This window comes from Choristoneura fumiferana, chromosome 13 (genome assembly GCF_025370935.1).
Source record: "Choristoneura fumiferana chromosome 13, NRCan_CFum_1, whole genome shotgun sequence".
Taxonomy (NCBI): Eukaryota; Metazoa; Arthropoda; class Insecta; order Lepidoptera; family Tortricidae; genus Choristoneura; species Choristoneura fumiferana.
The window spans coordinates 16,032,421-16,047,127 of record NC_133484.1 but is presented as its reverse complement, the minus strand read 5'-3'; the positions used below and the strand labels follow the sequence as shown (position 1 = coordinate 16,047,127).

General features: G+C 34.8%; 2 protein-coding genes across 2 annotated transcripts in view; both read right to left on the bottom strand.

Moving 5' to 3' along the window:
- LOC141434168 (uncharacterized) overlaps positions 1-14,707 on the bottom strand; it is a 500,735-nt gene that overhangs the window by 117,726 nt on the left and 368,302 nt on the right. The window lies entirely within an intron of this gene.
- On the bottom strand, positions 9,900-14,204 carry LOC141434172 (uncharacterized). Its single transcript, XM_074096528.1, has 2 exons — positions 14,026-14,204; positions 9,900-10,547 (listed from the first exon to the last, which is right to left on the bottom strand). The coding sequence occupies exons 1-2, from the start codon at positions 14,159-14,161 to the stop codon at positions 10,339-10,341; spliced, it is 345 nt and encodes a 114-aa protein (XP_073952629.1). The 5' UTR covers positions 14,162-14,204; the 3' UTR covers positions 9,900-10,338.

Genomic DNA, 14,707 nt, shown 5'->3' with positions numbered 1-14,707 from the left:
TAATTGACTTGTAAGCTCTCACAATTTTCTTAATTTCGTTTGCTTTACGTAAATACTGAAACTACCCTACGTTTGCAGGAAAAATATTTTAAAATGATTCATATATTTTTAAAAGCTTTTAACAATAACAATAAACCCTCATGCTATCCGTGAGCCAAAAATTCATTTGAGGGTAAAACACATTATAATTTAAGAAAATAATGGAATAAGTATTATATCTGATACCAATTGTTAGTACAAAAGTTTACATGAATTATGTCAAGTAAATAAAAAAACTGAAATGGTTATGATATGATCATAAAATTCACAATCACATTCAAAATAAATTAATTAACATCAAATATACTCAGAGGCACAATTTGGCCCACTCTACTAATTACGAAAATTACCAAATATTACTGCATACAATTCAGGGACGGCCCAGGACTGACCGGCCTGGCGACTAAAAAGAGGGCTCACTTAAATTAAATATAAAGTAGTACATAAGGCAAAAGAAGTAACTAACGTAAACTCAGTAGTGCCAACGAGCGACGACACAGGTTATACAAACATAAAAACCGTGCTGTTTTCAGGATTTTTTTAAAATGTATCAATAGAATGCAGTAGGTTAAGTATGGTTAGTTTAATATCAACTCTGAAGAAATTACTATTTCAGAAATAAATTACTTTATGGCAAATGAAAATTCTAGAAAACGATACATTCGGGCATATGAAATTCGGGTAAACGATAAAGAACCACTAAAACTATTTCAAATATAACATAATATATCTTTTATTCCTATCCAAGTTTTACTCAAGTTCACAAAAACGATAAAAATTTATTAGTACTTGGTAAATGAGGATGTATTCCTTTCACCTTCACAATTTTTCCGTCATAATGTGTGGACACAGGCTTTGCATGCTTTCTTAGAGGAGCAGGCCCAACGAATGCGATTGTTCAACATACGGTGCTGGCGAATAGGTGAACCCTTTGTATATCATGATCGGATTGCCGTACCGTGAGACGGTGGAAGGTCGCTGGAAAGGTAAAGAACACGTTAGACCAAAATAACGAGTGTCATTACAGATACTAACGGTTGTTAATTATGCTCGTACACTAATGACACGACCCGAAGAAAGCCTCTGCCTATTTTCTGTAACTCACATGTATGAGTATGAGTGGATTAGGAATTTCGCCGCGATATACAGGCATTTCTCATTTAACGATGCAATAAGTCACATGTGCCAGCAGTGGGACATATCGATGGCAGCAAAAGTAGATACGGACATCTACATTTTTTCAAAAAATGCTTTTTTTACAAAATAACTTATTTCAACCATATCTATAAGTCTGTTAAAAAAATATTTCAAATTTCAAAATAATGAAGAAAATTTGGCACGTAAAAGAAAACATCTACACTAGCTTTTGAAAAAACGTCGCAGTAGAAACGGACATTTGAATTTATCCGCTTTTACTTCGGAGCTTTGACAGGATGCTTGTGACGTCAATAAAGTCACATGCCACTTGTCCGTTTATACGTCATACTTTTTGCATATGTCTCAATCTACAAATTTATTATTTCTAATTTCTATGAGGAATTATTTGTTTTTCTTTAAATATTTAAACAAATAGATATATTACTTAACATTGGTTTCATACACATTGTTTGTTTTTTTTATTTAGACAGCAAATGAATTAAAATTCCTAACCTAAGTAAGTACTTAAGTTTCTATTGCTTGCAGCTTACCGCTTTTTGGAAACGACACGCCTGAACAGATTTTGACTGATGAATGACGAGCAATCTGTTTTTTCCTAATAGGTATATAAGTAGTAGGTAGAAATCGATTATACTATTCATCATCAGGCAAAAGCAGTCCGGACATAGGCCTCCCCCATAGACCGTCATTGCGCCCTGTCTTCGGCTAGACACATCCAGCTTTTACACCAGCCTTTCGCAGATTGTCCCTCTACCTGAACGGAGGGCGTCTTGGACTACGCTTGCCGAGACGCGGTCTCCCACTCAATATCTTCAGCGGTTGTCGGTGCTTCAACAGATATGACCCAGCCCACTGCCACTTCAAGTGTTAATTCTATGAACTATGTCGATGACCTTAGTTCTGTGTCGGATATCTCGTTGCGGATTTTATTCAGAAAAACTCCGAGCATAGCTCGTTCCATAGCTGGCAGAGCCGCGTTTTCAGCTCCGTATGTCATGACGGTAGGACGCGCTGGTTAAAAACTTTCGTTTTCAGACATTACGGTATAATTGACGAAAAAACTCGACATAATTTCCGAATGCTGCCCAGCCCAGCTGAATCCTTCTCTTGGCCTCCTTCTCAAAGTTGTGTTCTACCTAAGGCTACTGTTTCATTATGCTCGTTAATGAGCATGCTAATAAGCATGCTAGTACCTGCTGTACCTGTATGAACACAGAAAAAGCATGCTTAATAGTAGCAAGCCGTGATGGCAGGCAATCTCAAGCAGAGGATCGTGGGTTCAAACCCCGGCTCGCACCTCTGAGTTTTGGAATTCATGTGCGAAATTACATATGAAATTTACCACGAGCTTACGGTGAAGTAAAACATCGTGAGGAAACCTGCACAAACCTGCGAAGCGATTCAATGGTGAGTGTGAAGTTCCCATCCGCACTGGGCCGCGTGGGAACTACAGCCCAAGCCCTCTCATTCTGAGAGTAGGCCTGTGCGCAGCATGGGACGTATATAGGCTGGGATATTATTATTATAATAGTAGCACATCCCTATGCACACATGCTAGTAAGTAGCAATACAATACAATACAATACAAATATTCTTTATTGCAACACCATAAAGCAGTAAAAAACTTATAATATAAGCACTAGGCATTTGCTGATAGTAGCATGCTTTCGTGCTAGTAACTAGAATGTTTGTACTTAACTGCAAATCAGGCCGAGGTATGTGTACTCCGAAACAACATCAAGAAATTTCCACTAACGATGACGGCTCTGATCCATGTGGCATTGATGACAATTTTGTATTATCCACATTCATTATAGCATTATATTATTTATACTATTATAGTACATACTGTTTTATTTTACAGTTTAATATTGTTTTGTTTGGGATATATTTTGTACGTAATTTTATTACTTGTACCTACCGTTGATTTATTTAATTTTTAGTGTAAAACTATAAAAAATAACTTAGTTTTTGAGTACCTACGTAAAAACAATTATGAGTAAACAAAAATAAAACAAAAATATTTTTTAATTTTAACAATATTTTGGGGGTTTTTAACGAAATAAATGAATTTATATGATAGACAGCGATGAGGTTGACGTAGAGAACCATAAAACTATTTAAAATATTAACATAATATATCTTTATTCCTATCCAAGTTTTACTCAAGTTCACAAAAACGATAAAAATTTATTAGTACTTGGGTAAATGAGGATGTATTCTAAACACTCACAATTTTTCCGTCAATTGTGGACACAGGCTTTGCATGCTTTCTTAGAGGAGCAGGCCAACGAATGCGATTGTTCATACAACGGCATAACGGGTATCATGCAGATTGTCTTCCGTCTGACGTGGAAGGTCGCTGGAAAGTAAAGAACACGTTAGACAAATAACGAGTGTCATTACAATAATGTTACAGAATTAATTCTGTCAACAATCACACGACCCGAAGAAAAGCCTCTGAAAATTTCTGTTAACTCACATGTATGAGTATGAGTGGTTTTAGGAATTTCGCCCGTAAAAATAGCTATTTAAAGATGCTTCTTTCACATGTGCCCAGCAGTGGGACATATTACGGGCTACATAAAAAAAGGCAGATGATCTGATGTTAAATGGACTTAGAATAAATACGAAAGTCGGTAACCAAAAACTTTATTAATTAGTATACAAGCATTCATTTAATATAACCAAGATACTAATAAACGAGTAGTATTTATATTTGTACGTACTAGAATCACAGTTAAGATTGATTTACTGACATTTGGTGCAAATGGAAAATGGACAACACTAAAATAATAGGTCAAAGCAAAAAATATTACAATTTGAAATACATCAACAAGGAAAATTGTCCATCCTGAATATCGTCGAAAATTTAATCTTGTCCCATAGAAAAATTGTCAAATTTGATGTATGCCGAAATTAAAAATATTTTTCAACTCGATTACATTTTGCAAAATTCACTTATTCATTTTGGTCCAATTCAAAATGATCAATTCAAGTAGACGATTTTCCATTTACACCAAATGATAGTAAATCTTAAGAATAATACGAAAGTTTGTTCTCGGATTTTGGACGTTTAATATGTATTTTTTCGAGCGTTTGTATGTTTTAAGTTTGTATTTATCTATATAAGTATGTTATCCTTTGCCTAGTATCCATAATATAACATAAAACAGACGGAGTTGTAGACCTCGCTTCCCAACTTAAAAATCCTGACTTTAACTTCGTTGTACATATTCGAATTGTGTAAATTTGTAAGGAATAACAAAAATGTATTCCAACAGACACAGGATGACGGTTCACAAGCTCGGCATAACCTCATCCATCAAGCAGGAGTAAGAATAAACTAATCAATTCGTTTACCAAAATGCAAATTGAGAAATCAGGCACATGTCATATGGCGGTCAATGTGGTTAGTTCCCGATTAATATAAAGGAAATTGAAAACAATATTTTTTTTGTACAAGACTACAACAGAATTACTTGCTCTCAAAGAGTTTTTATACTACAAGAGATTTTTTGACAGTAGCTGATAAAGAAATAATATCAACTTTAATTTTATAAAATATTAATAGTTAATTTAAGAATAATTGTTGTGTCCTAACAGGATTTAGATTGGGACATAATTCTATTTGTAAGACCTTGTATAGATATGGTCGACCAAGAAAGTGCTTTACCAATTTTGACAGTTCCTACTTCAGAAATAAAACAATAAGGCTGATTGTCATATTGACTTGGGAGTGAAAATAGGTTTTGACGTTTGATCTCAGGATTTGATGACAATCAATCTTAGGGTGATAACCCAATTTCTTGGTCGACTTTACACACATAAAGCAATAAATGATTATGAATGCTCCATTTTTAAGAAAATTTTCGTGAGTAGTCAAACCTGTATGAAGTTTGATAATGTTAATTATCAAGGATAATATTCAAAAACTCTTGCCAACTTTTTTGTACAGCCCTGAAGTCTTCAATACGGAATTAAACTATTTTTCATTTACGTTATAGACAAAACATGTCAATGTGTATTATCGAAGGGAAAACAATTTTTAAGCTACCTTTATTTAAAATTTAGTAAAAAAGTATCGAAATTAAAGATAAGACGAAGAAGGAAATACTTGCAATATGTGACGACACACGCAAGTGGCGATATACCTACTGCACACAGAAAAGCGTTTTAGACACAAACACCTACCTATAGCTTCTTCAAATTCAAATAATCCCTATGAATTAAATTTTCAACCGAATTAGTTTTTTTGTTCACTAAACGTTCGCTACTTATTTACATAGGTACATCTTTTAATTTTCATCAGAATATAAACAAAGGATATGACTCATTAAGGAGTTGTCAGGTAACGTATTACGGTACGTAAAAAAATAAATTAAAATGTCTGTATTTGTAAAAAAAAAAATTCTTTCCATAATCACTTTGAGAAGTCGCTGGCCGGTTTTCAGTACCATTACCATGAGTTTACAGTGACCGTACTCGATAGCGACAAATACGCGGCGTAAATTATTTGTAGAGGAGCTGTACAATTCTCCATACAAATAATTTACGCCGTCACTATCCATATGGTCACTGTAAACTCATGGTAGTGGTACCGGTCACTAAAAAATGGTCACGCTAAGCTTGTTTCACGAGAGAATCAACAATATCGCGCGAATAAGCGAAATTCCTTCATTATTAGTGGGTGCTAGTGGTTATGTTTCTGCGCCCCTAAATTCAAGATTTCATTCTCATAAGTATATATACTAGCTTTGCAGCCTTTGAAGACATGCGTGGAGCACACCCATCGTTTTTTTATACTGCTTGATGATCTCTGGCAGTATAAGTACTTGCCCACCTTGATCATAGTACGGCCTGTCTTTTGCGACTCTACAAATTCAGGTACTGAAAAAAAATACATTAAGTAAGTATGATTTAATTCGTAAAAGCAGGTTATTTTTTTTTTAAATCTCTCTTTAGTCGTAGTTTTCTTATTAAACACTTGAAAGTATATAAGACAATAAGTACCAGAAATAATAAGCGATACAGAAAACAGGTATACAGAATGAAAACTACAAATGTTTAGGAGATTCATTTAACCAACCTTGAAATTTGTGGTTATAACAAAAATACAATCTGTGTAATAGGTAGGATGAGGCTTTTTTGATTTGTTCATCTGGTGTGGAAAGTTTTATTTATTTATGTATGTTTAAACTACATAATGTTATATATCTACTACGGATAGTATTTTAGTGACATCGTCTTTGCTCTGTGACAGCTGGTTTTGATGCTGAATTTATGGGCATGGCAATGTTATAAAATTTGATAGTTGATACACATGAAGAACAAAATATATTTGTGGGTGTTAAAGGAACTTGTAAGGATTATGTCATAAAGACAGGAGATATTTTTTTGTTAATTTATTTAACAGTAAATAAATAGTCTTTTCTACCACACAGGCACGTCGATATAAAAAAAATGTATAACAAATAGCTGAGTTATTTATACGTAAAGTAAAATAAAAGTAGATAAAAAAGTAATATATTTACTTAGTACCTAAGCTGTGAACTGCGAAAAACTCGTCTATTGTCAGTAAATTAGGTACATTAAGTGGACAGGTACTTGTTTCAAAACAAGTAAGTTTTTAATAATAGTAATAATTTTTATTTCAAGTAGGTAATATATGTGACTCATTTTGTTAGTAGGCAGGCTTATTTCTATATTTAGTAATAGAAAAAAAACAGTAATACTTATAAAAGTAAATTTTGTGACGCTGGAAAAAAATACGAGCCATCAAAATGAAAATAGGCGACAGTATTTCAATGTTCAATTAATATATACTAAAATGTTTAGTAATGATTCAGGGTACAGTAAAATACAAAAGCAGGTTAATCCCTTAGTATTCATTGTTAGTGTTTGCCGCGATAAACTTTTAAGGGGTTCAACTCCTTATGAGCTTGAATGTATCTAGTAGCTTTAGCAAAACATAACCCAACATTCCAATAACACCGTAGCCAAATCATTTAGTCATAGTCCAGTTTGTGTTCTCCAGCTGTGTAGACGATTTCGTTGTCCAAAGTATGGATAACGACATTACATTTGTATTTGGCGTGAGACGTGCAGCGCCAGCGAACCTTATTGCTGAGTTTGCTTCTGCTGTTCACACGGTACTTGTAGCCACCGACAATCAGCACTAGCTTGCCTCTACTGTTTGCGAATATACCTGAAATTGTGTGACACTTGTAAAAGGATATTCATTTCCGTCTGCATGCACAGCTCCTTCCTCTCAATCTCTCTCTGTCATAACCACTAATCCTGCCAATAATCTTTGTATAATACGAGTATTCTGTATGCCATGCCACGTGAAATTATTGAGCGAAACTAATTCCCGCTACCTTTGAGTTGGTCATAAATCGTCTCTACAATTCCGGGTTTTAAAGGTGTTTACGTACAATGTATTTGTCACGTGATGCAGACCGGGATGTTGACCGTGTTGCAAAATGTAGTTCTCTGTGTTGAATACCTCTGATGTAAGTCAATAAACAATACTCTAGATCTGTTTTGATAAAAATATAACCTGTTGAGTTTCTAGCAGGATTTTTTTAACACAGGTTTTTCCGAATCAGATTTTTTGACATTGATAATAATAATTCTTATAATCTTTTAATATTTTTTTGTATGAAAAATACAAATGTTTGTTCTCGGGTCTTGGGTGTTTAATATGTATTTAAGTATCTATCTATATAATTATATTTATCCGTTGCTTAGTACCCATAACACAAGCTTTGCTAAGCTTACTTTAGGACTAGGTCAATTGGTGCGAATTGTCCCGTGATATTTATTTATTTATTTAATCTAATTGCCAAAAATAGCCTACACATATATAATACTATATATAATATTTACAACTGCCGTCATAAACAAACGAGTCTAAGCAGTAAGCAATTTACAACGTTCTAAACTTTCGCGATTCTCAGGCCTATGCCTCGAGATATACCTACCTATGTATATCTTGGGACTTAACCACGACTACTATTTATTGCTAAAATTATCTCGACGTTTTGACCATACTGCAGTGCAATAAATAGTCGTCGAGCAATTAATATTAGTCTTGATCAAGTAGAGAGTACCTGGGCGACCGAGCTTTGCTGGGGCTAAAACTCATAAGCGTTTTCCTACAGATTAGACTAAGTTAGATCGATTTGTCATCCCCGAAAACCTCCACATACCAAATTTCATCGAAATCGTTGGAGCGGTTTCCGAGATCCCCGAAATATATAAACGATATATATATACCGCGTGTGGCCTTTAATATAAGCAAATAATTAAAACATAGATCATTCTCCTCAAACTGAACAACATTAGCTCAGCGACTTTTAAAAATAATTAGTTTTTATTTATTTTTATAACACTTAAGTTTATTCGAAGAAGCAATATAAAGCAAAATGCTTGATGTTTGAAGCGTGACAGGCGACGTTAGTTGGGTTCTAGGATGGCGTACATTGATAGCAGTAGGATTCGATTTGTAGCATTCGAACATGGCGGATGTAGACAGTATCTAATTTTGGTATTTCTGGTTTCTTTGGCTAGTTGAAGTATAATTTTGATAGTGTTTTATGCGGCGATTAACCTTAACAGTGAACAGTGATCACAAAATTCTATATCGCTCTCGTGTCTGTCATTTTTTAATGCGCAAGTTGTCTCCACGTGGTTTCTGGAATTTGACTATCAAGTTGCAAAAACTACAATTACCGTACAACGTCGCTCCCAAAGAGAGCTTATAGGTACTTTGACACTGGCGAAATTGTCCTAAAATAGGACAGAAGCCATATTTTAAATAAAATGAATGAAATGATAGCAGTATTTAATTTATATGAAAAAAGGAAAATTCAAAGACTCCATTATATTTAAAAGTCGCTGAACTAATGTTGTTCAGTTTTACGAGGACGATCTATGTTTTAGTTTTTTGCTCGTATTACAGGCCACAACCGGTATATATAAGAACTACTCGCTTAAAGGTATTAATTATATAGGTATACCTAATCAGCGGCACAAAATTTGACCACTGCATACAAAATTACCTAATGCTGCAAACATTTTAGGGCCAGATTTTTTGCTGCTTAGTATATAAGTACAAGTCAAGTAATTTTATGCTGGAAATTATCGTGTCTCGAAGTCGCGGGCGGAAAGCTAGTGTAATATAATTAAACCGTGAAGCATTAAAAACTGTTTATGTACGTTGCAATGAAAACTTGGTAAGCGATTACCGTCGCCCATGGACACCTGCAAAATGTTGCCGCAAGTAGCTAGTTTCTTTCATCAATATTCATTAATGGTACGTATTTTTTTAACAATTGAAAAAGTTTGTTTTAAAAGTAAATTAAATGCCATAGAAAACAAACAGACCTATAAAACTGGTAAAAATGGTTTGCCACCTTGTCTGCCGCAATTCTAGGGTTGCCAGGTGGTAAGATTGTGACAGACTGATGTAACGTATTTTTTTCCAAAGCTAACTAACGTACAACTACAAACGTACGAACAAACGTACGTGTGCTAGTCATTGTCTCAATAATTATTTGTCATCTATTTTGTGTGTTACTGACAATAAAGGTGACAAGTATTTCATCTATTGGGCTCTAGCTTGTCGAGAACTTGGACGTTCACTTTAAAATATGTAAAGTTTTTAAGCCTAAAATTTAGTCTAAAATAAAACCAAATTAAAACTTAAAAATATAATATATGCACAAACTAATATTAAACCAATTCATAAAAAAAAAACTATAAACAACACCCACAGCGCAGATTTCCTAAGGTGAACATTGTTAATATCCGTAACAAATTTCGTCATACACACGTTACATCCAAAGATATGTCATACAAACAAGGTATATGATTGATTGAGACATTAAAAATTAATAAATTAATTTATTATTATTATTAAAATAGTCTGCGTAGGTTAATATCAATGAAATACAATCTTTTCCACTACCAACTAGACTGGCTGGTAACGGAGCAACAATAAAAAAGTTTTTACAATACGAATAAAACCATTCAAGTAGCTGTGGATTGATGGATTATTCAAGACCCGCAATATTGCTACTTGGATGATTTAGGTACCTACTCGTACTTAATATTGAAAAATCGGCTTTAGTTTATTTACGAATTGAAAGACGTAGCATGTAAGTCCTTGACCCTGACTATGACATTATCGATAGTCTGTATAGCTGCGGGGCACCTGTACTTAGCATGCGTGGTGCAGCGCCAACGTACTTTGTTGTTCAATGATCTGCTGCTTGGTCTGAACCTGAAGCCACCATACAAAAGTACTGTTCTTCCTCTGGCTGTAGTTGAGAAGAACGCACGACCTGCAATAAATATAATAGACTTAGGAACTAAATGAACGTGCTTTATGATATAATGACGATTAATTGCAGATAAAAAAGTCCATATCTTTACGTACTTTATTATCTGCTTTATTATAACCCTGTGCCTGTAGGGGTGACTGAGGAGAGTTGTGACAACGTCGATTTTTGGGTACTTATTAACTGCTGGTGAGCTCACAATAGCGTGCGTTTTGGCAGCTCGACACTTGAACTAAAAAACGCGCGCTCTTGCAAGCTCGCTACCAGTTAATAAGTTCCGAAAACTCACTACTCTCCTCTGTCACAACTCTCCCTGGTCTCTCCTACCTGTAGCCGTATTGTCTAACGCTATGATGCTCGTAATCGAATTCACCGTCTCTGTCTACCCTCATCTTACACCATGTGTCAGAAAGAACTGGTGAAAACGATTGCGATTTTAAATGTGTTAGGCCTCTGGTCTCAATAAAAATAATGACTATAACGCATTTTCTCAGAGAAGATGCCTAGCTAAATCAATGCCTAATAGGTAAGGATAGAATAAAAAGGTTTTATATATTTTCGCTGAAAAAAAATATTTTTATTTTCAAAAAGTCATTCTCTCTCGAGAAAATCAATAAAAAAAAACTCAAAATAACCAAACCCAAATCCCTAAGTACACAAATTTGATGTTAAAGTTAGGTAACAAATTTCTTGTTGCATTTAAAGACGACAAGGACATATTTAATCATACGAGTACACCAATGTTAAAAACATGAAAATAGAGAAAGAATTACAGATAATTTTAGTTTAACCGGTTGACCATTTACAAGATCGATAAGCGTCAAGCGACAAGCCACATTACGAGTGTGGAGCAAGTGTAGGGCGAGTGCGAAGCATGACGCGACTGACGTTCGAGCGCGGCGCACACCCTCCGCTTCCTCAGCCCCCGATACTCAGGAGCTCTTGCGCAGACTGTACAGTCATAAGTTAGTTGTGAACATGTACATACCCACGACGCTAAGTCAATCAGGGTTATCACAGAGGGAAATACCGCTAGGTGGCGTTAGTATCGCGACCGCGAGGTCCGTTTGATGTTTCAATCTTGCTTACGATTGGCTCATTTAGTTATTTAACCAATCACGAGTGCGACGCAAACGTCAAACGGATCTCACGATACTAACGCCATCTAGCGATATTTCGCCTCTGTGAGAACCCTCATTATTTACGAGAGAGAATGGCAGACCTTACTTTATGAGTTTATATTACGTGTGTATCTTTGATGTGAACTATTTTATCGTCAATCGTATGTATGGCAGCTTCACATTTGTAGTTTTCATGCGAGGCACATATCCAGCGGACTTTGTTGTCATGTATGATGTACTGTCGGTATTCGAATCCACCATACATTAATATCTGACTAACATCAAAAGGTATCAATAATACTTCATCTGAAATGAACAACCATTAATTGATTAAAGTTATTGAACATAAAATACATCTGTATGGATAAAAAAAACTACACGAGTAGAAACGATAAAATTTTGCATGGAGGTTCCCTGACAAAGATTAAGGACAGGTTTTAGGAAACTCCGCAGTATACAATGTTTCACTTTAGGAACGAATCCGAGGGCGTAAGCTAATAATACAATGAAAGAAATAAAATAAAATGATATTTTAATACAAATATTCACAATCACAATTCAGTATGTAACCGTTAAGGTCTTGTATTTATTTACTATGATTTTCAAAAAACTGACGATCACAGTATTTTGTATCCCACCCCTCTACCGAAAGAAAACCAATTTTAACTTTTTCTTCAAAGGAGGATGGGGAGATCTGGTCTAGGAACCAATAACGACAAGCCGTATATCATTGGAAAGTTTTTTATCATATTGTACGACTTTTTGTAAGGCGGGAAATCTCGCATGGCTGTGTAAAAAAGTTATGGCATGATAAAAAAAACCATCAATAAGCTTATTAATTGATTTCAGTTCTTTACAACGCTAAATATATAAATACACATAAGAAAAAAAACAAATATCAAACAATATAAAACAAATGACAAAGCCAAAGATCAAGAAGTCGCAAGAAAGTACCCAGCGACAGTTGACATAAACCGATAAGAAAACCAGAATATTAGGGAAGACGGAACAGCGCAAAACCAGACACAAAAAAAAACATATGAAAACGCATAAAAAACAAAATCATGACACAAAATCATCAACATATAGGAACTCAGTATCGAATAACCCTAATTTTATGCAGCGATAACTTTTTCACACAAAGATTTGGGACTATCTGCCATATCTAATATTAGAACTTAGAATAAGCAATCCAGTGACATATCGGTTGTCCATATTGGTCATATTTATAGGCCAATGAGCTCACCCTCCTTTACGATAAAGAGGTTGTGAATCACAACAATTTGGCTCGTATTGAAATTATAAGTCAAATTTCTAATGACATGTAGCATTAAAAATTTGTATTTGTATGTGCATATTTGTATGTTGCATGGGAGAAATAGTTGTTTGTCCAAATTTAATTATTCGGGGAGGAAACAGGGACATACGTCCATAATGTTACATCGTCGTATGTACATTCTTCACAAATACTATCTCATCGTCAACTGTGTGCACAGAAGCTCTACATCCAAACTTGTTGTGCGTGTTGCATCTCCAGGTGACCTTGTGGGCAGATTTAAAGTTCTGTCGATATTTGCAGCCACGGAAAGTTAGAATCTGAACTCCTCTACTCGATAGAGAGAAGAAAGGATAGTCTGAAAGGTAATAAGAATTTGTAAAGAACTGTTTGTGGGAAACGAAATTTTTAGCACGCGGTTTCTTTGTGTCTTCGCAATAAATGCTTTAAATTGCACCACCCGCTAAAATGTATATCTTACTTCCGTCTACTGTAAAGGTTACCTGGCAGAGATCATTCAGAAGCGATAAGGCCGCCTGGTGCTTACCTTGGAAAATCTCGATATACCTACCAGTACTGCTTGCTAAATTTGGTGTTCAATAGTATTGTATTGACATACCCATAGATATTACCAGTTAAATACCTACCTAAAAGCAGTAGTTGTACCGTAATATTCACTTAAAAGATGATTAATTCAGTTCATGTGATTGGTTTTATTGCAACACAAGTAACATAACTAAATAACGTAACACATTTCAACCAAAAGTTATCTTATATCTAATGTTTTAAATTAACCGGATATCGCCGAAAAAACTAACATATTGTTCCTGTATTTTCTCATAGAGGCACATAAAGTTATCATAGTTGATCATGTGAACTGCACGACCACAAAGTTGAAGAAGTTAAGAAGAAAAAATACATGGCAAACCAGTATTGAGTCATTTATATTATGCCACGCTGGGTCTTACCGCGCTCAATATTCTTTGGATTTTTCTACACCAACTTGCGCGTCTGGTCCCTTTTCTTGTCAAACTTCAGATGTTAAATGCGTGCACTTATCAGACAAAATTCGTGGTATGTGTACCTTTGACGTAAACAATTTGATTTCCAATTGTATAAACGGCAGCTTTACAGCCAAATTTATCATGTGAAGTGCACCTCCAGCGCACCTTGCCTGCTACAGTCCGAGTGTGTTCCCTGAATTTAGCACCATCGCACATTAGGACCTTGTTACCCCTCGCCGAAGTAAAGAAGTAAGCTTGATGCGCTGAAACCAAAGAATAAGTATTTAAGAATAGGTTTTTCAAACTCAAATTACTTTGAATCTTTACGGTACTACTAATACAATAAAATAAATAATATACAAAATAATAGCAAAAAAAAAACATGTTTTTATTCAGTTCACTGTTTAACTCTCATTGGACTTAATCTATGAAGTGCGTGTAAAACTATTATAGTGTTTACTTAAACGGATCTAAAATAAACCATTAAGACTATACACAGACTATGTACAGAAGATCTAAACATATTATAATAAATTATGTACCGATAGTATAAACATTATTTGCGTATTAGTTTTTGCCCTTAGCATTTTTTGTGGAATATTAAATCATTCCCCTACTATTCTTACACTTGAGACTTGATAAAATGTATGTGTTCCTTTAACTTGAACGATTTCGTCTCCTATCGTGAAGACAGCAGATTTGCACCCGAATTTCGCATGTGAAGTGCATCTCCAACGCACTTTACCAGATGATGCATGACAG